The sequence below is a fragment of the Drosophila biarmipes genome, chromosome 3R, assembly GCF_025231255.1.
Source record: "Drosophila biarmipes strain raj3 chromosome 3R, RU_DBia_V1.1, whole genome shotgun sequence".
Lineage (NCBI taxonomy): Eukaryota > Metazoa > Arthropoda > Insecta > Diptera > Drosophilidae > Drosophila > Drosophila biarmipes.
In genome coordinates, this window is record NC_066616.1 from 5507203 (window position 1) to 5532909 (window position 25707).

Sequence of the window (25707 nt, forward strand, 5' to 3'; positions counted from 1 at the left end):
GGAGCGGTGGAGCAGGCAAAAAATTAGAGCTCGTGTGGCACTGGGTTCAAGGGGTTGTTGCAGCAACAAGTTGAAGCCACCTTGATTGCAATTAGTAGCATTCTCCGACTTTGTTGCCACCTTAATGAAATGAAAACAAAGTTGAAAAAAGGTAATGAAACGCGCAGCGAGCAGAAATTCAAGCCAGGGCGGCACTTCATGGCAACGCTTGAGGACGACTCGTTGACAAGGATTCCCGTCCACAAAGTCAACTTCTTAAGTTGTAAGCTTTGTTACGCTCCGTGGGAGTGGGCCAATATGAACAGCAGCTGTAATGAATTATCTCTGGGCCTCAGCAAATAATTTGCACTATTCAGAAAATCAGATCGCTTTATGTTGGAGTACCTTAAAGGCATCACGCACTTAGGGAAGGTACACAGAATAATGCAACCGTGCTCATCTTTTTGTTTTTTTTTTCTTGTTCGAGACATTAAATATAAGTCAGTTAAGTCAGAACAATGATGAACAACAACAATAAATAAACCATGATTAAATTTTTGCCTTACTATTTTTTTTATTTTTCACAGAAACAGAACAATAAATAAATGATTAATTCCTTTTATCCTTTATAACAGACTATATAAAAAAAAAAAATTGACCGACTTTGATAATGGGTGACCTTCGACTTCTTATTTAAAATAACAATGAAATAAGAAATGATTTTTTATCGAATTATAGCTTCAAAATGCAATTTATATGCCTACTTGAAACACGTTCCAAAGGGTTTAACACATAATTTAATATACCAAAGTGGCTGCGAATCCTCATCGGAGGGGCTTGACTTCGAACTATTTAATCTCCCTGCTCCCTCCATCCAATAGCAGTAACATGACCTTTCTACGTTAGTATTTTTTAATTGTTCAAGACCCAATCAATGAAATAAGTTAAATAAGTGGGAACACATTTTTAACATTTATATAAATCAGCATCAATCATATAAATCAATCGATAAACCGCACAACAAATAATATATTGAAAATAATAGCGAAGTATAAATTATTTTATAACTGGATGACAAATGGCAGATTTGAAATTAGCTATCAAATGAAATTTACAGACGTGCTCAAATCGAGCTGTGAGCTTGTTTTTACCCCGATAAATACCCGGATGAATATCCCAAAGTAGCTGCGAATAATCATCAGAGCTGCTTGTGCGGGAGGAATTCGAACCATTTAGCCCCCCGCTCAACATCCAATAACAGTACCAGCGACTTCATGCGATTTTGATTGCCAGATTCAATTGCCACTTGTTGGTGCAAGTACTACCCCGCCGCCAGGGCAGTTGCTCTAAGTGAAAAGGGTGCGGATGATGCACGCACAAATGCGCACCCCAAAGAAGTCTGGCTCGGTTCCACCCCAAGCAATAATAATGCGAAATAAAGTAAACGCTGCTCACAAATTTCCAATTGAACGTAATGGTCGATGGGGCGAGGATGCGAGGATGCGAGGGCCATAAAGGAGCGCTCCTAACACCTCGGTCCGGCTGTCTAACCAGCGGGGATGTCTTGAAGAATTTCGAGTCCCACGGCAAATTAAAATTAATGCAGAGCCCGTGGACATCGAGGACTGCCGAGGTAGCCGAAGCAGCAGCAGATGTTGCAGTCGAAACTGGGCGAGCCATAAATTATTCAGGACACTTGTCAGCCCCAACTGGCAAGTATCAGGGCCAGAACTCAGTGCCTGCTGGACATCCCGGCATATGTCGCTGACGGGGACTTCAAACCTAATCCCGCATAGATATCGGATGGGTTAAATTGCAAATTGAATTCTGTCAAATGAAAGCCTTGACCTTGTCGAGCAGGAAAGGCATGGGCAAAGGCATGGGCTTTGCAATCCCCATAAATTTCGTGCGTCCCATTGAACTCGGATTATCGCATTCGGCCAGCCCCTCTTCATATTTTCCCGCGGGTGTTTTCGGGGGCTTCTTTTATTATTCCGGGTGTTGGTAATTAAATTTGTCATCACGCTCAGCTGGTAATCGGTCGTGGGTCAACGGTCATAAAAACTGACGCCCAAAAGTAGGCAAGTCGCCAAAGAGCCAACGAAAGCGAGTTTCACCAACGCAGACCCCTCTCTTACTTCCTCTCTTACTTTATACCTTCGGATCGAAGCTTTGTCCCAAAGCTCACTGTGCATGTTCCTGCAAAGCTCTCCGCTTGATTCTGCTTCTGTTTCTGTTACTTTATTTTGCGTCCGTCGCTGTTAATGATGCGTTAAATTTAAATGGCCATAACAATTAACGATAATTGCTTTTAAAGTTATTGTCTATAATGATATCTAGAGTTGTGCGGAGGAGTTTGAAATATTTGCATACTTATGAATGCCATTATGCTTACGGTTACGGCAGCCACTACCCTTTAGCTCCTCCGACATCTTAACCGAAATTAGGAGAGCTGTGGAGGCCCTCGCTCTGTGGCGAGCAGGTCTCCCAAAAGTGCACTTGTTGCCTTTCAATAAATAATTTTGATTGCAGTTTCCGCGAGTTTGAGGCAGCACAAACAACTAATCCCCCGCAAAACAAGGATTAAATTACCCCGCAATCGAAGTTCGAAACAAACAGAACCGATTGCCATTTTCGGGGAGGGCGCCGGGGAGTCCTTTGGCAACATTTATGAAACAGCTCCCCCACCGCCCCTTCAAATTCATTTCAATTCAATTGCCAGCCCACGCTTCGGATACGTAACACAATAAATTATCAAGGTACCGAAAAGGGCGCACGTGGAAGGGCTCAGATTCAGGGGAGCACAAGGGGGGTGGCATGGGGATGGGAATGGGGAGGGGGTGGGGAGGGGATGGGGGCGCCGTCCTCGAGGAGGCAGCGTCAAAGGTTAGTTTATGCCTCTGCCCAATTCAAAACACAATAAATACTGCAAGTGGGCGTCGGTTCTGTTCCGTTTGTTTGCCAGCTCTGCGCTCTTCGATATCAACAAGAAATTCAAATAAATGCATTTTAATGCCAGCAGCCTTAGCCGAGTGTGGACGCTCTAAAGGCTTTCACATAAAATAATTTATTTCCCTCTCTGGAGGCTATTCTGCAGCGTGGGCGGTGGCCGATGGGCGCTGAGTATGGGGCGTGGGAATGGGCTGGGAAGGGGTGGTGAGCCTCCATCGATACCGTCGAACATTGATGTGTTAATTGCCGCAATTCCAAGGAGGCCAAGGAAGCAGGCAATCAGATAGACCAGGGTTGCCACCGCTCTGCGGATCCATATTAATTAAACTTGCTGATTTAATACAATTTATTGCGTCCATTTACCGATTACCTGCCCGGCAATCGCACATTCTGTGAGCCCTTATATCTGTGAAATTCTCTTAATAAGCTCTGACAACCCTAAAGGCAATTTCCGTTGCCTTGCATGCACCATCACCCCCAATAATTCTTACACATTTTGTGTAAAAGTATTTTCCTTTCCCATTTTTTTGCCTCCCTCGCCTTCCTGAAACAATGCATTTTATCTTGGCTCTTACACATTTTATTTTTACTCGTTTCCATTCAGCTTTGACACAAGAACACACACACAGTAGAGCGTGGAAACGCACATGCAAGCAGAGGCTGAGACGCTCGCATATTGGGGTGGACCAAAATGTCTTGTCAAAACCTACAGCCTATTTGGCAATTTAAAACCAATGTACCCTAACAATTTACATTCTCCCTGCCAAGGAAAGAGTTATTTTTCCTTGTAGAGAAAGATTTTATTACTGAGTGCTAAGATCATCATCGATAGTGCTCACTATCGTTGTTTTTGCGATCGATTGTGGTCCTCATCGATACTATCGATGGTATCGAAAATGGTTCTCATTTAGCCGAAAACTGGTCAATTCTGGACGAAAAAAGCCACACCTCTTTTTGGTTCCAGCTTTTCGCTTGTTTAACTTCCTAGCCGACATCCAAATTATTTTTGAAAATAGTTTTCAATTTACATGCCTACTTATTTACTTGTATGCCTTGAAACAATTAAATTAATTAGGCTCCCAAAAATATTCCACAGAACTGAAACAGTAACAATACTCGTTTTTCACATATGCCATAATTACAATACATTTTATTTATTAAATGATAGTTGATGGTTGACCTGAGCCATAATTTTTTAACCACCGATACTATCGATCTCGATCGATTGTTTACCAACACTACTGAGTATAATATTTAATCATACTTAATGTTATTTTAGCAAAAAAGTGAAAAATAGTAATAGTTGAGCTAATTTGAAGTGTAACTCAGCTATTCTCACATTTATACCTTTTGTGAAATCTTTTTTTTGCCATTTGAAGTACCAGAATTGCGGTGTTAAGATTAATATAATAATTATACAAAGTAAATAAAAACTAAGTTATCTTCATTTGAGACCTAAAATACCAGAAATTCAGGTTTCTCCAGGTTACAAAACTGCTAGTAATCCATTTCTGGGCAACCCTAGAGGGCAACTTATAGGCAGTCCGCCTGCCGCCCGGGTTTTCCCGCCACCTTGGGTTTGGAATGCAAGCCAGTATGCATGTCTGCACTAGATACGATACTACAACTAAATACTTAATTTTGCTCTTTGCCGTTGCCTTTGATTCTTTTAATTTTCCATAGCATAAGGAACGTTGGCTGGGGTGGGGTGGGGGTGGCAAATACAGATGTCTGCGTTGTCTGGCAGTACTTACGGCCTACGCACGCACACACCCGCACCAAGGAGACGCCGAGGGGGTCCAAATGTGGGCGGGATCTGGGAGGCGGGGTGTCTGGCTGCCTGGCTGACTGGAAGACAGCTGTTCGGAGCAATGGGTTCGATGCGACTGCAGAATAAGTCGGTCTTTCAACGCCAGCGGACGTTCTGTGTGCCGCATTTCCATCCCCTAGGCGAAACATTACTCATACGCCGCGTGGCGCGATCACTGGCGATGCGGAAGTGAAATTGTTTTCTGATTGAAATGTAAATAAGCAAAGCCTGCCAAAACAAATATCGTGTTTATCATTGAAAATATGCGAAAGTGCAGGCCGCTGATTGACGCAGGCATCGTCGAAAAATGCAGTGCCCCCGTGACGTCTCTTTTAATAAATCTCTTAGGAGCATTTATTATTCGTTGAAAATGTGAATTTTCTAGTTTCGCTGAAATATTAATTTGAAATGAAACGCTCGGAGGAATAATTTGATGTCTTTCGCTGCCCGTTCCATTTTATAAACATTCGGTCTTAAATTACCAAAAAGAAATACAGTATTTCAAAAGTAAATTGAACGAAAGAAACAAGCCATATTGAACTGTTGACAAGCTGCCATTAAGTGCACACTGGTTAAGATCGCACAGGAAATAAATTGGAAAATACACTTAATATTTAAGCTTCGGGCATTTTAAGTAATATTTTTTTGAATTGTAAAAATTAGTAGTAGCTTTTTTAGAGTAGAAAACCGCTTAAATAACTCAAAATGTGCAAGTTTTAGCCTAGTCCAACCTTGAGGCAGCCGATTGTCGATCTCTCTCTTTCAAGAAACCAAAACTCTGGTCTTTTGTATATCATTCATTGACCGGTTCGATTGTTTAGTCAGATGTTTTAAATAAATTACACATGCTACTAGGTAAACAAACTTTCGGCATTGGAACAACTCAAGCAATTAGACATTTAAGACCATCGGAAATCGTTTTTGAGTTTCCCAAATTGTCTGAGCTATAAAACAATTTTATTTTTGCTGCCCCCCTACACTTCCCAAATGCAGTCGATGTTTTAAACATTCTTAAATTCTTGTTTGACAGATTTTGACATAATGTTTTAAAAGCGAGACAGTTTTGGTGCTTAATGAATGATTTATTGAGTGAGTTCCCTTCCAAAATTCGAAAACATTTACGCTTCTTAGTAGGACTTGTTGTCTTGGCGACTGCGGATTTTACAAATAAATGCCCTGGCCCCAGAAGTCTATGCAACGTGTAGGTGTTCGATTCGAATTTCCCCGAATTTCCTTCGATTTCCATTTACCCAATGCTAATATGGAAATCGCAGAATGCCCCCGAAGGGCAGACAGGTAATATTTATCTCCAACCCGCCCAATGAGCTCACATTTAATACGTGGTCGGAGGTAAACACGCACACGAATTGTATCTGCCGACATGTCTAAGAGGAAATTGGCCAGAAGCGGCTAACTATTCGAGTTTCCCTCTGTTCCTCAGGTCTGGTGGGGTATCGTAATACTAGAACGCCCGGACTTGTATAAAATAAACAGGCAAAGGTACAATAAATTGAGGCGAACTTATTTGTGTGTGTGCGCGAGCAACAAAAGTACAAGAAAATACAAATATCGAACACAATGGAAACAATAATGTGCGAAACGATTGGAAATGCGCCACAGTCGCTGACGCTGTCTCCACCGACGGTTCCCTCTCTGTCTCAGTCTATATCTCTATATCTCTGGGCCAGTCCGGTCAGCGTCCGATTCTCAGTCAGAAGCAGCCGGCTACCCGGAGGGCCAACAACAAGTCGCAGGCGCGAAAAGGCAATCGATTGGAATTATCGGAGTAATCGTTTAAATGTATAAAAATCTTCCGGGTATACGCCCTAATGTCAAACTGAAGAGAGAGTCGTCCACTGAAAATATATCGATAACAATAATCGAATTAATCGAAAATAATTGATCAAAAAAAGTCTACGATTTCAACGATGAAGCTTAAAATGATATGAGTGCCCTAAACAAAGTATTCTAAATATTAAAATTAAAATGATAGACTTTAGACTGATTTTTGTGTTTCTCCGTAGAGCAGAAAGTATACTTAAGTGTAAACTATCGAAATTATCGCATAAAGTTTCGCCAGCCTATCGGTGTTAACTGTTGTGCCGAAATTACGGAATTTTGAGTTAGCTACGTTTGTCAATTATTTTTTCTTTTTGTTACAATAAACAATATCCATAATCTTATAAAATTCAGCAAATCGATAACCATTTTCTGTTATTTCCGTGCTATCCAACCGTATCAGAGTGAGGAAAACGTATTGAGCTCGCCAAAATACCTTCGCTGGCATCCAAGCAGGTGAAAAGTGTTAAAGTGCAATGTGCTAATTATGTCACACGGGGCGTATGCGTGCTGTTGAAAGCCAATAGCAAGTGAAAGCCAAGTAAGAGGCGCAAACGGGAAACAGAAAGTCGAGTCGCGTCGGATCGAATCGAAAAGAAAGGAGAAGGTGGCAAAGGAAAAGGTCTAAACGGCCATTCAATACTTGTTGAATCATTAGCTGTGTGAGTGTCGAGTGCGACTGTGGAAACAAACAAATGTCAACTGCCAATGCCCCTGGAGTGTAAAAAGAAAGATGAGATAAATACAAGTCGAGTCGCAGGGGAATCGGAAACGGAATCGGAATCCGTGGAAATCGAAAATGAAGTGTCAGCGTTTTGGGATGAAATTATCAATTGGGCCAGCTGCTGCTGAAATGTGATTTAGCCACCTGCCTGGGGGGAGGTGTTCTGCGGGTGCTAGCCGCGTGTAGAAGGTGTGTGCGTGTGGACAACAAAGGAAATAATGTCATGCATTGGCTCGACGGCATTTCTTTGGATGACAATTTAATTAGCGGACGCGCCAGCGGCAGCAACGGCGACAACAGCGACGGCAATCAGCGGAAATCAACGCAGTCGAGCTCATCGCCCACCAAAGCAAGTAGGTTGCACCTATACCAGGGCATACAGTACCACAGTATGTACACCCTCAACACCTATTCCTACACCGAGCTTCAATTTGCTGGCGTGAGCCACCAGAGCGTGTTTATTTGGCTTAGAGCGAGAGGAAAGCGCAAACTATCCGTGTAATCCAAATGTATCCGCAAGGAGTGCCAGTTAGAAATTGGTTACCCGGAAGTTTTCGAAAGCTACTTGTTATTTAAGCCCCACTTTCGAAAATATTTGAGCTCCCAGAGGAGTTCAAAACCCACTTTAGGGGGGGCTTTGGGTTCTTCAATATGGGGTAACTATAAATAACCTATAGGACATTTGGGGGAGTCATGGGTTCCAATAATTTTTATAAATAAGTTTAAAAGGAGTCGCGGAGGTAAACAAAGACTATAAGTGATTAACTATTGGAAAATTAGCGAGAAAGCTCCAAACTTTATTTTAGAACAACTGAAGAAATTCTAAAATTTATTTTTGGAGTTATAGTGTCTAAGCCAAATGTTTGCTCTTTTAGAGAATGTATAGATCTGAGTAGGAAACAAAAATGTTGGTTATCAATGGACTTTATCATTAAAGAAGTAAAAATAGAGTGAATAAAAATCGTTTGGAAAATAAGAAACTCAATAACAGCTGAAACAGAATTTTTCATTCTGTTTTATTTATTTGTTGTTTCAGCCAAGCAAAAATAATTATTTTGAATCTTTTTGCTAAAAATCATTGCAGCGAGAAACGTGCGGCAAGGAAATACAAAAGAATTTACGGGTCAAAGGAAAAAAGCACTATCTGAAAAATATATTTCAATTAGGCCATAAAATATACTTGAAAACGATTTTATCCAATTACCCGATTTACTCAGCCTCCTTCAATCAGCGGGACTCCAGCCAAATTTGTCTTTCGCAGAGTAAATGGGTTCAATCGGAGAGGCGGGGAAAATTGATTGTATTCAGTTTTAATTGGGCAGCAAATTATTCCAGCTATAGCCCCGCCCGCGTTTACTCGCGGGTTGCTCATAATTCTGTTTCAATTATTAAAAACATATTCATCATTTAGTCCGAGCAATTAGCAATGAATGAAAGGCAAATAGAAAAATCGTTTGTACATCATTCTCGATTCGATTTCATGCGGATGTGGCTCATTGAACTTGTTTGTGGGTGTTTTTAAAAATACATTCCATGAATCGACTAGGCTGTTATGTTCACGATTCCCCGGCAAACTTGTGGGGCCAATTAAATCGGTCTCGCTTCCGTTACCTTGATCGTTCATCGATCATCCGCCAGGAACGGCCGCATTGATCCGAATTTGCCGCACAGTATTTAGCCCATTTTCCAAAAGCCTTCAATAAGCACAGGCGGATCGTGTGGATCCAATCCGCATTGCTTGACGCATTGATTTTATTTTGGAAATAATTCGCAGCAGCAACAGCTCGCAAAGTGTTGGTGGCTGTAAGTCTCAGCAAAGACGGCAATTGGCGGCACATGGTAATTTAATTTGTAATTTATTGTTTACAAATTCCTGTTGCTTTCGTTTTGTATCGTTGCTTTTGCTTGCGACGTCCAAACATTACAGCTTGTGGCATGTTGGTAAAAATAGGCACGACTCTCTCACCTTTTTGGAACGTCTGCGGATGACCCAGTAAAGCTGCGAGGCAGCGTATTTATCAGTCCAAAAATATAAAAATCTTAATTAGTTGTTGAGAATCTGACAGATTCAATAATAATAAATTGCAGTAGTACATAACATAAAAAGAAATAGAATTTTATAAATAAACCTGCTTTTTATTGCAGTCATAGCTTTATTTTTAAGATTTAAACTTAAAAAAAGGACAATATTTATAAATGATATATATCTTTCCCATTTCATGACCCATAGCCAATACTGAGTCTCAAAATTGCTATAGAGAATTTACTAACTAAATTAGAAATTTGTTTATTGGAGAATTGTAACAATAATTATATAGAAAGCCCTTGTCAAACGAACTTATGTTTTTTGAAGTCCCATTAACCAAATTGTTCCGATTGTTATGCTTCTTCGATTATTATTTGAAAGCTTATATAAATCATTAAAGGTGTTTATTTATTGATTTAACGTAAACCGCTTAGGCCTGCGGAAAAGACCAATAAAATTAAAATTACAATGGCCCATAAAAAAAAATCTTTTCGCCCTTTCGTTCCGCACTTCGGCCAGAGAATTAGAAAACTCATATGTTGGCCATTAGAAACTTTAACTGCTGCGGCCACACATCAAAAGTTGTGCCCAACGAGTGCAGGCATTATGTGTATTTATGAAATCGTTCATAGTCGGCCGAAAGAACCTCTAGTTTGCTTGTCTGGCATAAAAAGTGACCCGCACACATCTGCACATTTGTATCTTAAGGAGGCACACTGCCCCATAATAGAACCATAAACTGCAGCAGGCGGCGGCAGAAATAGACGGAAACTTGTTCGTTTTGCTTATTTGTCCGAGAGTTTGCTTGTGCATTTTGTTTACTCGTCCCTGTCTTTCGCACCATTTCTTTTCTCTCTCTGTATTCCTCCACTTTTCTTAAACTTTTCCACTCTTTTTGGAGTCGTCTAGCCGGCACAGTGCCGGCACAGTGCTGAACATTATTATGCCGCTGAGTATGATTTCTAAAATACATCAATAGCTTAATTTTTTTAATAAATTGGACTTTAAATTTTATTTTATTAACATAATAAAAAATAAGGATATACAAATAGTAATGAAAATAAGCTCTAGTAAGGAAAAGGCAAAAAATAGTTAGTTCAAATAAAAAGACAAGAAAAACAATATATTTTCGACTACAAAAAAATAAAAAATGTATATTTAGCTCTCATAAAAAAGATATTTCAGCTGCGTCTAAAAATTTTAAATTAAATGTTATATGCCCATCAGAAATTCCTACTTGGCTTTCGGAATTCTATAAACACAATAATCGATCCTATTTTTTGATGGAATTCTAAGAAGAAGCAATCCGTTCTCATTGCCAGTGAACGTATTTATGAGACCCACTGTCGGCAGACGGTTTAGCAGCTCACGCACATTCCGGCAGTTTATTGGCATGCCGTATGTTGGCCCGCTCGGATGCACCACCCCCGTTCCCGTTAGCCACCCTGTGCCCGCCGAACGCACACACACATAGGGGAAACAACAAATAAACTGTGGCTACGCAAAATATTTAACACGAAAACGCAGAATACACAAAATCCACTGGTGAAGCCAAGTGGTTGCAGTTCCCAGTCGCGTGCCTCGCAGGCCACATCGTATCCGAATCTGAATTCGTCCGAGAAAGTATCTCGTATCCGGGGCAGTGCGTATCTCTTTGTCGCCCCCAACCGCGCGTGGGTGTCGTGGCCAATATCCACTCTCCACCAATCATACATATAGGCGCATGAAAATGTGTCCAAAAGTGCACCTATAAAATCACCTGGTGATCATCTTTAATGGAACATAATGCCCAAGAAGTCGTCATAAATCACCTTAAATTGAATTAAATTTTAATGTGCGGCTGGTTAATGGCGAATTGTCGGCTTTCATAAAGTTCGCCTCAAAAAAGCTCTTTGCAAAATTTAATACAAATATTTATGAGTTCTTATTACGATACTGAGTAAGTTTATAAATGAAATAAATTCACTCTCCGCCATTGTTTATTTCGAATGTATATTCCTGCGAAAGATGTTAATCTGCGGAATTCGCAGATTCAATCATAACATGGCAGTTTATGTGCCTTCAATTGGCTTCTTTTGAATGGAATTAAAACGTGTTTGCAGTATCTTTGTGGAATCTTTCGTAAATCTTTCACCTTGATAAATTTACGACCCCAGCCATAAATTAGCTAAAAGGAATGTATATATATATTCCATTATACAGGGTCCTGTGTGCCAGTTATGTAATGGACAAAGAAAATCCTTTCAATGCTACCCGAGAGAAAAGAATAAGTCCCCAAGAGGGTGTGGGTGTGGTTGGGATGGATACGGGGGAGGCCGTCAAGGAGCGAGGCTGAATTGTAACACATGTAAATATTAATGAAGGATGACAATGTGTACTTGACAACTTAATCGATAAATCAATTGCTATGCCAGATAATGCTTTACCCCTTTTGAACAAAAAATGTGTGTTCCGCTACAGTTTTTTGTCTGGCCCTTTGTGGCTGTTGACAAGGAGGTTGAGGGCGGGTGGCGCTCGGTGCGTGTGTAGCATACATCCTGGCGCTGGTACATTGTGTAACCGACAACCCACAATCACATACCGTCCAGACAGCGTCGCCGCAAAGCCCATGGAGAACGGAATGTCATTGAACATCTAGATATTAAAACGGGAATCAGTATTCCACACGGCATCCCGTCGAACCCAAGATTTTTAAGGTGCCACGAAACGTATTCAAAATGACAAGCACTTACAAAAATATATTTTCATTATAAATAGAAGCCCCCGAACGTAGAATTTGAAACCCTAACTGAGCTCTAAAACATTTCTCTTAGCTTGTATACATCTTTTACTAATTTTCCACAACATTTATCCAAAAATTAGCAATTCAAAACTAAGAGGAAAGTGTATACTATATAAAGAATCTTCTAAAACATTAATTGTTTAGTGTTATAGCACTTAAATACTTAATAACAATTTGTCTGTTTAAAAGTTATAGATTTATTAAAACAAAAAATAGATTTCTTCAATAAAATTTGTATTACAAATGTTTTTTTTAAAGATTTTTGTTTAGCCACAAATTAAAGTTTTTTTTTTTAATGCCTTGCCTAAATTCATATTTTAATGTTTTGAAAATTCGGCTTAAGCTAAGGTCAACTGAGCTACTATTTTTGATCAGAACCCCTATCCTAGTCGGTTCCACATTCGTGAAGTTTTTTTCAGTGTACATTTTACGCTATTTCATTTGTTCATATGTTCTATCAACCAAACAACCGTTTGTTAATAAAGTTAAATTTATTTTGCTATCTATGTACGGGTATATGTACACATATAGGTCGAGGCACTCTCTTATTTTAGGATATAATAATGGACATTTCTAATACCTTATTTGGGATCTGAAGCTATTTAAAACTACATTGTATTACATTGATTGATTGCATTACATTTTAATACATACATTAAGCTGTCATTGCTATAAATATTTAGACAGACATGTATGATACATCATGTTACATTGCTCATCGTATTCAAGATTTTTATCCAGACTGCGTTTTTCTAATGTGTAATTTTTCAATGCGCTTGCATACTCTGCTCTAGGCCAAATAAACACGCTCTCAGCTATTTGTAAACAAAGCGATCGAAGCAAAAACCAAACAGAACCAAAATAAAAGTTCAAAAGCAAGAAAATAAAAGAAAACACACACAAAACAAAATCAAATAAGCAAGAAAATAATTTTCCATTTTCATTATTATGATTTTGTCTTTATCACCCATTCCACTATTTTACGCTACCCCTTATATTTTCTGTGATGTTTTGGTTTTGTGTATATTTTTTGTTTTACTTTATGTGTATTTTGTTTTTTGTTTGTTGGTTATTCTTTCACATGCGGGAAAACTAATGCACGACTATGCTCCGAGAACGAAGACGTCATGCACACTATAAGCTAAACAGCAGGTAAACTTACTGAATAATTTCCTTAGCCGTAAGCTCTAGAATTAAGTATACGTCCTAAAATCTGAAAGGAAGGTGTGTCTCCGTTAAAAGCGATCGGAAATATAAGAGGCAAAGCTTTTCCGCGTAGCTTTAAAGGAGGGGAACTTAGATCCTCTCTTATACTTGATAGTACAGAGTGTAGCTTTTATGATCAGTAGGAGCTTATTAACATATAGCTTTTTAGTACGCTATTTTATAGGAATTGTATCACAATTATATGTTTAAAAATAATAAGCTCCTGATTATTTGTTTACAAATTACGTATTTTTAAAATTTTGAATATATCATTATATTTACGAACATGAATGGTGGCTCTGTAAACTCACTCTAAATCAGCACACCAATAATTAACAAGGCATCTCTTCGATCTAATAAATGGCTACCATAAATGTTCATATGTATATCGGCGAGCCATAAATTATAGTCGCATTCCCAAACGTTCAGGTACTTTTCGAATTACGCCAACTATTGCTTAGGCAAACAGCTTGGTGAATTTTAAAGTCCAAGATTAAACTGTCCCCGTCAAATTTATGTCAAAATAAACAATAGATACAGCGGCGGTAAATGACAGCGGCGATTAGCTTTGAAACAAATTGGCACGATTTAAGAGGGGGTGCGGGCTCCCTAAATTATATTTATGCTTCTGACGCGCTTAGTTAACCTTTGCTAATTTTCTAATTGGCTGATAAATAATCACACACTTTTTTCATATACGCAAATATTATTTATTGAATTTGGGGGCCAGTATGTGAACTTTACATAATGAATAAACACAAGAGAGGAACTGGCCGCTTGAGTGGGTCGTATTTTTAAAATGTTCTGCGTATAAGATCACATATATGTCCAAGATTTAATGGGATCCACCAGTGTGTGGGTGCCAGATATAGTTTTATTTAGGCTGCCAATGTCGCGACACATTTCACTAGGAGAGAGGGCCCTCGTGCAATTTATTCCATTCAGATCTCAATAAAAGAGCTGTTAATTTAATTGAAAATGCGGTTATTGTTAATTTACTCAATCCTCTGCTGCTTACCAAAGAAATAAATTAATTTCTTCTACACCAAGTTACAACATTGACAATTCACAAAACCCGCACGAAGTGCACCATGGAATGCGATTAAAGGCTTGATTAATTTACATTTATTTCCTATGTTATTAATACCGATGCTAAACCCCACAAAAAATTGACCAAACGGAAATTTCATTAAACAAATAAATTTGCGAGTAAATATACTCAATGTGCTTGGGTGAAAAAATTTTAAAACAATATTGGCATAATTAGATGGTTAATTGATTATGCAAGCAACACATATAATTTTATTTTTTAGCCTGCCCTGAAGAGACGACAAAAAATCTCAAATATTTGTACAATTGTTAATAACTTGTTGTCAAATAATTACAATTTTAATAATTTGTGAAAGAGATTTAAGTAGAAATTTGAAAAACAAATTTGGCCACTGCCTAAAGGTACACCGGCAGTTTTAAATAGAATTTTCCCGATTTATTGCTACTGTTTTGCTAATGACCATTAATTTAGCTTTTGCAGCTATTAATATGTATTTTAAAATATAGTCTCTTTATTAATTATTTTTAGTTAACATTTTCTTAGTATTTACGGTTTCCTAACATTTAGTGATTTTAAGACAAGACGTCATTATTTGCTTGTGACGAAAAAGGAATATTTAGAATTCCATAAGTACCCTGTGGAGGGAAAATTATACGTGTTTTTCGAATGTTCGACGAGGTTTATTTTGTTTCAAATATAGTACCTATTTCTGGAGGATTTCCATTACAACATTGTTTGAATGTTCGACCCAAGATCGAAGTAGTTCGAAAATATAATGTAAGTGATTTCTTTATTTTTGTTACAAGAGATGCTGAAGATGTAAATATCACCTCGGCATACTGAAAACGAAGTAAAATAAAATACAAATATTTTTAAATGATTTTTGAACGCAGTTGATGAGAATAAAATTAGTTAATCATTGTGTTCTGTTAGCTTTTGTTTTAAAAGATTTTGATTTTAAGAGCATCTAAAGTTCGTTGTCCTTTGCACTTGTTTTCCTCTTAGCTTTGTGCGCTCTTTATTCGTATGGTTCACGGGGCTTTTGTTAATCTTATAAACGAATTCTCGACACAGCATGCGTACATTTCATTGAGAACGATGATTTGTTGTTCCTTCGATTTACTCGCCCAAATTTGCTTTATGAAACTTTTTAGCTGCGTTCGCTTTTCGTTTTCATTTTTAATTTTCCTTTTAATTTGTATAAAAACTGGTGCAGACAAAGCTTGTTGCTCTTGGCGGCAGCTTTCAATGCCAGTCGTCGGCGTTTGTTGTTCTAGTCGCTTTGTTTTTTGGCCAAAACTGATCTCGCCCAACTGTCAGTTTTCGGTTTAGAGTCGACTCGTGCGGTTTTGCTGCGGTGAAATTGTCTTCTGTTCGCCCATTTCTCGTATTGTCACGCGGCTGGTTGTTAACAAAAACAATAATTAATTTGTTAAGTTAATGTGAAGTCGATGGGAATGGCGCGGCTGTGAAAATTTCTTCGATGATTGCATAAACTTGGGAGAAACCCGTAAAAGTGTGTCGCCTCAGTTAACAGTGCAGCTAGTTTTTTTTAAATAAATGAAAGGCGCCAAGACAACTCGAACTCAATATGAAAGGAGCAAGAGCAAGAGCAATAAACGCTCGGAAAAGTCGGCCAAGTAAGCGAAAACCGAAGAAAAAGTTTATCCATTTTCATTTCCCTTCCCAAATTCCTCGCCAAATGCACTTTACTTGCGGGAACGGACATCTGGCCCTCGAATATTATAAAAAGTCATTAACATTTTTCTAATATCCGTACACTTTAGCGGTCGTACAATAAACAATATTCGCTTATGGCCAGCCGAACTAAAAATAATTCCAGTTTGTTTATCGTCGGTTCGTGTACATTGTCCAACTTGATTTTACACTACAAAGTTGTATACAAAGCTCGCTAAAAATGTTTACTCATGCAAATCTATCTAGAATCTGTGTATTTTTCTTAGTGGCAGTGTATAGTGGTTCCTGTGTGTGTGGACTTCAATAAAACTGCCATAGTTTGCTTTGCTATCGATCATCAGTTTATCGATTTTATTGATTGGTATATTTAGAGGCAAACGTGACGCTAAAAAGCGTTTTTTGCGTATATTGAAAGTCCAAGAAATACAACAATGGAACTAGGGCTGGACTGCAGAGGCGAACCAGTGTCTTTGAACCAGAGCAAAATTATACTGAAATATAAAAATCCACCTATTTTATAAAATCTTTTGTAAGCTTAAAACTTTAAGTATAGTTGACATGATTTATTTTTTAAAAACATTTTCTGAAGACTACATTTTTCTTCAGTCCCTATATCTTAATACAGTTGTATTACATGCGAAAATCGTGAGTGAACTTTAAGCACCTACATTTCAGAGAATTTAAAATCTTGATCAATAAATTTTACTTTGTAAATCATCGTAAACATCAAAGCAAGATAATTCTTCGAAATTACAAGAATTAAGGAATTCCACAATTTTAGTAGAGGCCTCATGTGCTAAGTGTGGAATGAGGGTTTCATATATACATTTTTTTATTAAATAAACCTAAAAAAATGCAATTAAATTATTTTTATAGAAGTCATTATGAAATCGAGCACTCTATACCACATTGTAAAAAATGCCATTTATATTTTAAACATGTAAATTTGTAAACGTGTGTAAATTTGTTTCAATGTGATGTACGGCAATTAATAATTTTTTTTCAAAGTATGAAAACAAGCTTGTTTAGTAATTGATTTTTCAAACTACGTAAAAAAAATATTTTTTTTAGGTTTAATATTTACTTATTGTTAATGTATTTTGTGGCTTATTTTATTATCAAATGCATATTTTCAGTACTGTAAAAAATTATTACATAATAACATTTTTTTTTATAAAAACTATTCTTTTTGTTTTGCTAAACTACTTTTTGTTTTTCTATTAGAATTAAGCTGAGCATACCCAAACTAGATTCTAGATCCGTATTACTAGTCGATCCAGTTAAGGGGGGCACGCTTGGTAAATTTTGACCCATAAGCATATCGTTAAAAAAATTTGGAGAGCCCCTGAAGTATGCTTCTGGACCTTTATTTAAAAATAAATCATTCAGTTTCACATATCATCCTAGATATTCACAAGTAAAGGGCTGATACTTTTCAAATACGCCTAAAAGACTGCCATACTTTTATCATTTAAAAAGTTTTTCAAGAGAGCGTGTAATAATTTTAAAAAAGTATTTGAAAAAAAAACTCTCTTTCAATTTCACAAAATAAATGGCACTTGTCTGAGTTGAGCGTGGTGGCCAAATATTAGAAATTCTTTTATGTCTTATAAAAATTGGGCGATGTTTTTATTTCTACGCATTCCACAATCCGGTTGGGAGACAGTCTCCCAGACGAAACATGTACGTTCCAATATATTGTGTTCATAAATATATGTGTGTGCCAGCATATGAGATGTCTCTAAGAGCTGGGGTCTCACAAGCGATCGGCAGTTTGTCAAAAATTCTCAACGCAGACAGGAGTGTCAAATCTCTTGGTATAAAAAACGTAAGTTATGGAAAATCTGCAAAGAATCCCATTTTTATGGATCATTTGGGATTGGAATAGATCTTTTAAGATGCTTAATTTGATTTGCCGAGAAGAGGAAGTGCGCTGCAAGTCCAAGGGAAACTTTGGAATACTCTTTGTGAAGAAACCCGATTATATTTATTTTTTAACGAATTCTGGTAAAATTTTCCCTTTCTTAGCTACGTACGGCAACAGCCGCTGATTGGATATAATAATTTATTTATGCTTCGTTGTTGTAATTTATAGCTCTGCTGTGCTTGTTTTCCTCTTCCTTGGTGTTTTTTCTTAGCACCACCTCCAAGCGCACCAAATCGGTGATATATTTATATTTATTTTTTCTACAACGCCGCTTTTTTATTATTATTTATTTATACGTGCCGAGTGTTGAAAGGCCGCCGCCGTATAGTCGAGGAGAACGTCTAACAATTGGTACCAGTGCTGGACCTATCCGGTTCAGTTGACTTACAGCATTCGTTGAAGAACGACCCGCATTTTTAAGGAATCCACCTTTTTTTGATAGGCCAAGTTGGGAAAGAGTTTGGAATGTTGTTAGGCTGCCGTTCGCCATGGCAACCGCTGACAAACCGAAGGCAAAAATTAGTTTTAGTTTTAGTGTTTATAATACCTTTCTTTTTGCTAAGCAAAATAACTAAATTAATTTGGGTCTTTTCAGATTGGACAGAAAGTCTTCGCGGGGCATGATATACGAAAATGAGGAACTCAGGCTGCGCACGATTAACATTAATGCAGAAGTGGAACGAGGTACGGCCAATGTGATAACAGCTGATCAAAAGCTGGCTAGTAGTGCGCCATCAAACTAGATATACTACAATAAACAGGAAATCAAATAATCGTTAAAAAAATGGCTCAAAAAACAACCTGAAAACAGCCAATTAAAAAGACATTAGACGGTGGCTAAGGAAACCAAAATAATCCTACAGAATATAGCTAAAGAAATATCTCTACACGCACCTACTCGTACATAAATATCTGCCCACCTCTTCAGATATATCTGTCGGAATATTCATTAAAAATGTTTTCATTGCCAAAACACAAGATAAGCGAATGTAAACAATGCGATTTGAGGTGTCTAAAGGTCTGACAGCTCAGCGTGATGTCCACGTGCTGTTCTTTAGACTCGTCCAAATCCTATTTACAGTCTCCGTCCCGGGCCTGGCTGTGGGCTTCTTGGTTGGAATACGCTAATACGTTTTCCCATTTCCAGGGCAATCGGACATCAAGCGCCTGCGGCGGGAAAATGAGCAACTGCGTCGGGAAATCTGGACTTTGCGGGACGAGTGCGACAGGCTCAACAAGCGCTTCAAGGCGAAGCTCAGCGAGCACGAGTTTGGCGGCTGCAGGGGCAGCGGCGGGAGTGGCGGCACCTGCCACGCCTACCGCTGTAGCGGCGGAGGCGGTGGGCGTGGGAGCGGAGGTTGTGATGTAAACAGTGATGTAAGTGGATCTAGCAATTACGGGGGTTTTGAGTTTCCCAGTTTTGAAAAAAAGCAGAGATGTCTTAGAAATCTCTTTCTACTAAGTGTCAATAAATTTAACTACTGATTTTCTTAAATGTGATTTTAAAGTTTCGATGATGAATTGTTTCCAATTTTTTATTTTCTTTATAAAATACATTATTCTGTTTATATTTTTGCATTTGTTGTATTTTCCTTGTAAGTTTTATTTTGTGTCCGACATTCTTTGCCCAATTTATCCGAAAGATAGTGAACTTTAAAAGTGTAAAAACGTACATGCAATAATGAGCTAAAAGATTCTAACTCCTTTAAAAGTGTTTATTTGCTTATAGAGCACAATCACTTTTTTCCGTTTCTAAAATGGTTTTTGTACTCGGCAGGACTCTGACTCATGTGATACGTGTCGTGGGGCAGACGACGGCCACTGCAGCGACGAGTGCTGCCAGGAGGGTGGATCCTGTGCGCCCCTGAAGCCCCCACTACCGCCCGAGGTGCCCAGCCACCCGTCTCCATCCAAGAACGAGGAAGGTGGGTCTGGCGCCCAGAACAAGGAGCAGCAGCCCATGCACTTCGATCACCTTTCAGTGGTCTCCGAGGAGACCCTGAGCAACCCGGAGCTGATGCTCGCCCAGCAGCAGGAGCACCTCACGATCTGCCCGCCAGACCCCCACGGGTCGCAGAGCACTTTGCCCAGCGGAATGGGACCACTCACCCCGCTCACGCCCATCGAAAAGGTGGCCAACCAGCTGAACGACCTGCAGGCGATGGTGCCACCATTGTCCTACTTCGAGAACATCCTGGCCCAGCACATGGGTGCACGAAATGCGGGTGAGTAGTCCTTTCCACTGTTTGAGATTCGGATTAAGCTGGCTATTACTAAGAGGCCCCATTAACTGCCATATCTTGCAGCCCAAACGCCCTCTCCGGAGTTGGGAACGAGTTCAAGCACCACCACGGGCAAGACGATGCGACACACGAACGGCTGGGACTACAACCTGCAGTCGCCCTTCACGCAGCGCAAGTACTCCGACCTGTCGTCGCCGTCCCGCTCGCCACCGCCGCCCGTGAGTACGATGACCACCTTTGTGCCCACGTCCACTCTGCAGACGATGCCCAGGATCGCCCTAAATGCGCCACCGCATCTACCGGCAGGGGGCGACATCGAAACGGTGGCCATCACCACGAATGCCGCCAAACATGCGCTCAACAGTCCAAAGCACTTCTTTGCGCCAATCAAGCCGCGCCTGAAGCTCAACACCAAGTTGGCTAACCAGGGCCAGGACCTAGAGCAGGATGACCTACCGCCAGGGTCTCCGCCGCCGCCCCTGCGAGATCCACCGGATATATTCGTGAACAACGCCCTGGCCTCGCCCTATCAGCGACGGGTGTCTCCTCAAGTAAGTCCTCGTCACCGGCGGTCCACTCACTCGCATTGCCACGCCCACAGCCACCAGCGCAGCCGCCAGCGCCCACAGCCGACCCACTGCTCCCTGCACCGGGCGGTGGTGGATGTGGCCGCGGCCGTTGGTTTGGGGGAAGTGGGTCTGCACCCGGGATCCAGTGTCCTGGACATATATACCGCTGCTCTGGCGGCAGCTGCTGCCGCCAGGTGCTCTCCATTTCCGACGGCCCGATCGGCGGAACCCATCTATGCCACAGCACAAAAGCCAGGCCAGAATACGTGCATCTCGGCCACGGCTTTCACACAGCCGGTGATGACCATCACCACCCACTCCACCAAGACCACCACTTCGCCTTTAAGATTGGCCGGCAAGGCGAAGGCCGTTGGGGAGGCCAAGAAGGTGGCCAAGTCCGCGGAGAACGTCAGTCAGGTGAGGGATCCTCTGGCCGGCAGACGATCATCCTCGTGTCATAGTCATATCGTTCCATTCCTGGGACTAGCTCATCTCAGTGATTCAGTGTTCATCGTTTAGTCCCTCCTTATAGTATGGAAATATTCGTATCTGTTCCATATTTTGGTGTAGTGTCATTCGTGTTTTTACTTCAAGAAAAAAGTATCTTTATTTAACCCAATTATGTTATCAGTTTAGATTGTTGGTGGAACATATGGGCATTCAATTTTTGAAAATTCGTACATGTATCCATGTATTAGCAACATTATAATTTCCAAATGTGTCCAATTGTATAACAAATCTAAAAAGGTTATCAAAAAAGAAGATCAGTTAAACATTTATCCAGTTTCTCCCTTCCATTTTCCGATACCTTCACATTGAAAATTTGGCACATTCAGTGCCTAAATAGTAATAGTTTAATGCTGTTGTAAATAAAATTATGTTTCTCATACCCAAAAACAACATTTTGGAAGATCGTTATCATTTATTAGCTAAGAATATTCAACTATTTTCCTTTTGATCTTTATTTATTTCACGTCTGATTTGGAACAAATTTCTAGATGTTTTAGACAGAGTCGTTTAAGTATTGAACCAATAAAATAGAAATGCTTACCTTTGAAATTCTGTAACCACGGTCCCCTCTCCAAGTAAAAACTTAATTTATTTGAATCCAAAAATATTGCAATGCTTGCGCTTGAAAATAGCTACCTTTTAAAATATTTATGGTGAAAAATCTGAAATTACCCGCAGACGGATTCAGTTAACTTGGAGTCGATTTTGAACGACATCGAGACCATTTCGGAGGACATACTGGCCATCCAGCTGGAGAAGAGCAAGTCGCGCGACAACCTAAGCCACAGTAACAACAAGGACGACGATCGGGCGAAGAAGCCCTACCGCTCCGAGATGAATCTGTATCTGCAGTACGACGGCACAAATCCGACCATATCACCCGCCACAACGGAAACGGAAATGGGAACGGCTACACCGGCGGTGACCTCGTCCAGTGAGTCGGGGAACAGTGGGAGCAGCAAGTTAGTGCGCCGCACCAGGTCCTTGGAGAGGGAGCACACTGACAGTCCTGCCCCCCACATTCCGGACCCCATGGCTCCGTTTCCCGACAAGTGCACCTATCTGGGATTCGAGCAGGTGAACCAGGCGGCAGGCGGGGCCGGAGTACCTCTTCAGTCGCCGAATGGCCCAAGGCCGCCCATCGCAGCCAAGCCGAACGTACCGCTCAAGCCACCTCCCCCGCTGCCACCCGCTCGCAGGCCAACCATGCCCTCGGAACCTCCGCCCCCGCCTCCAACCACTTCCGCTTCCGGGGTAATCGGCCTGCCGCCCAACAAGAGTCACCTGTACAAGTCATTGGCCTCGGCGGCTGCCAAAAGAGCCATCTTCCGCTCATCGCCGTCGCAGGCAACCAGATCCCTGGATGTGGACCTCACGGGGACGGAGGCCGAGGCAGGCGCGGACCAGGCAGCTGCTGCAAATGTATGTACAGAAGTAAAAAGTCGATTTACTCCAACAAAAATTATTGCAAAATCATTTGCTTATTTATAGTTTTACCCTTGCCTAAGCCTGTCTGTATTTGGCCTGATTAAGAGCCTTTTAAAATTTAAGAACTTATTTTTTGACTGATAAAAAAGTATGCACTCAAAAACAGAAATGTAAATATAGGCTTGATATTTCCATGCCAAATTTTTTACTGTTGAATAATATAAATTTTATATTGGTATTTTATATTTTGGGGGTTTACCGCTGCACAGATGGTAGTCTTGCTTAGACTAAGACATCTTATAATAATGTTTTTATTTATATGTCATTTAACATTTTTTGAAATTACCCATACACTTAAAGATATTTTTTCGAATTCTAAAACCAAATGAATACTAGTTGAATTAAGTTGTGGAAAATATCGGAACAGAATATTTGCTCTGCAAGGCTGCCTATTAATTTCATGTATTTTATTGTGCGGCACCGAATTATTATTTCAAATGTATGGACATCAATTTAACCGCTCGAAACCCTTTCAGATGGATGAGTTGGCGCGGCGCAAGGCGCGACGCGTGTCCATCGTGTGTGGATCCGGCCAGGGGGCCCAGCCGGATGAGGTGGCCGCGCCCGTGACTACCGTGCCCATGGCCACCGCCAGCTGTGTGGACCTGAGCACCGTGCTCACTCACCCGAGCATCAAGGCCTTCAAGATGAGTCACAGCACCCCCAGTTCGCCGCATTCCTCGCGCCGTCGCACCAACAGCAACTCGATGGCACCTCCACCGGGAGCGACGGGTGGTGGCCATCCAGAGGTCGGGGCCACTGCGTCGGCACCGCCCAGCACCACCCACCCCCACCACCATCGCAAGGAGGGCAGCGATCCGGTTCCCATGACGGCCACTGTCAGTCGGACCAAGTGCTCCAGGCGGCACTCCGAGGGCACTGTTCACACGGTGCACAGGAACAGCTCAGCCAGCGGGGGAGGAGGTCACCACCACCACAGCCACGGCCACCACCACCCGCACAGCGGGATGGTGATCAGCAGCAACCCGCACCACAGCCACCATTCCCACCAGGACAGCAACCACGAGACGGTCACCTCGCTGTCCGATCGCAACTCCAACAGCTTTGCCTCCTCGCGGGAATCCTCCACGAGCTTCAGCATGCGCTCCACCCGCCGGAAGATCTCGGTCAGCTCGCACACGGGCGGCAAGATTCCGTGGTGCGGCTGCTGGGGCAACGGGTGCCTCTAGGCTAAGGAAGGGTTTCTTCATCTACCGTCCAGGAACAAAACTCAGTGTAATTCACTTAGCTGCTAAGGAGTAAAGAGCTCATCGAAAACATTTGCCGAAATATTAATTGAATCCACTTGACTTTTGCAAATAGTGGATAGAAAAAAAGCAATTTAAAGGAATAGTCCAAAAATTTTGAGCTAAAAAACAAAAGACATAGCATAAATTTCCTTAAAAAAAGCTAAGTTTAATTTAACATTACTAGCAATATTGAAGCAGTTACTATCAAGTTGTCTACTCTTTAATTGATTATTTTCTTATTTAGCAATTGTTTTGACTAAAAATAAGGCTTAACATTATTGAACAAACGTGTTTAAAAACAAAATTTTTTGTTTATAGTTTTATATAACTTTGTTTTTATTTATGGATCTAGGAAGGAACATTATCCCCTCTTTAGAATTTGTTTAATAACAGTTTGAGTTAAACAACTCTTCTGATTTTCACACACTTAAACCAACTATTGGACACAGCTAAGTGAGTTACACTGTATTTCATTTATGAGTGTACATTTCTAGACTTCATGTATCCAATTTACGTGTTTGTATATGGCTTAGTAATTGTAGATTGTTTAGGAGAAGCGGCCCAGCATTTTGTTTCTAGGAACAAAGTACAAAACAATTTTAAATATTTTAAATTTAACCAGCACGAAGCGAAATTAATACCGATCTTTGTTGTACATAATTTCATAGAAACTATTAAGTAATAGCATTTAAACCCTGACCTCGAACAAGAAATCATGTAAATTCTATGAAACAACCTACGTTATAATTGTTGCTGAATTCGGAGAGAATACAAATGGGAAATATAAAATAAAAAAATATCTTTTTCTTGATCTAATTGAGTGATAACTAGCTTAAATTATAGGTATGTATTGAATATTAATTGTTGAAACTTAAAAAATAGGTCACTCAGAAAAAATCAACTATTTTGAGCTTGAATCAAACAGCATCGAAATTTCCGATCTCAAGAACAAATTAAGATTTTAAAACCTTTCGATGTACATTCAAGTAAGAAATTTTCTTAAATATGGTCATATTATCATTAAAATAAGAAAGTTTCTTAAGGATTAGGGGCGAATATTTCTATACGTATAACTTTTTTAATACGAATTGATGAACTGTGTTTCGCTCTGTCAAGTTTAGAAAAAAGATTCTGTATACTATGAGGATTAAAATATGGAACGATAAGTTGACTTTAATCGGCTCCGGCTCTCCATTTTAATTCTCGCGTCAGAACTTTTCCAGCAAAATTTCATTTCACGCTTGTTAGCCGCTCCAAAGTTGCACTCGGCGCGCAGATCCGCTGACTTTAACGCCGAACAGGGAAGGGATGAAAATGAAAGGACACGGCGGGCGGCGACAGGAAACGCTGGCTGCAACTGCAATTGAAATTGCGCAACAAGCGAAAATATACAATATGCAAATTAGCCGCAAATTAAGGTGTAAAAATGCATGACACACAAAACGCCTCTAGGATATATGCAGGAAACAAATTAAATTTTCTCCATGTTCCAGTGCAAATTGCGGCTGCAGTGCAAGGCGCGAAGGTGACGGGGGCGTGGAAAAAGAAAAAACCCAGGTCAGAGGCCACCGCAGTGCGCCAGAAAATATAACCCAGCCGTGGGCCAGAGCACAGTTTATTGTGTTCCTCCCCATGCATCCCATGCTTGGAGGA

General features: G+C 40.4%; 1 protein-coding gene across 11 annotated transcripts; it reads left to right on the top strand.

Annotated features, from left to right (window-relative positions):
* The first annotated feature begins 4700 nt into the window (after positions 1 to 4700).
* Positions 4701 to 24865, top strand: LOC108027343 (proteoglycan 4). 11 transcript variants are annotated; one of them, XM_050888820.1, is made up of 9 exons: positions 4701 to 4954; positions 6984 to 7657; positions 13228 to 13264; positions 18590 to 18678; positions 19142 to 19371; positions 19772 to 20219; positions 20301 to 21223; positions 21995 to 22738; positions 23281 to 24865. In XM_050888820.1, exons 2-9 carry the CDS (start codon positions 7528 to 7530, stop codon positions 23992 to 23994), a joined length of 3315 nt encoding a protein of 1104 aa, XP_050744777.1. In that variant the 5' UTR covers positions 4701 to 4954; positions 6984 to 7527; the 3' UTR covers positions 23995 to 24865. The 11 variants fall into 11 exon arrangements, with proteins under 11 accessions (XP_050744777.1, XP_050744776.1, XP_016954250.1 ...); XM_050888819.1 differs by lacking the exon at positions 4701 to 4954 and having other exon boundaries at positions 5968 to 7657; XM_017098761.3 differs by lacking the exon at positions 4701 to 4954 and having other exon boundaries at positions 5985 to 7657; positions 20301 to 20788.
* Positions 24866 to 25707: the final 842 nt, after the last annotated feature.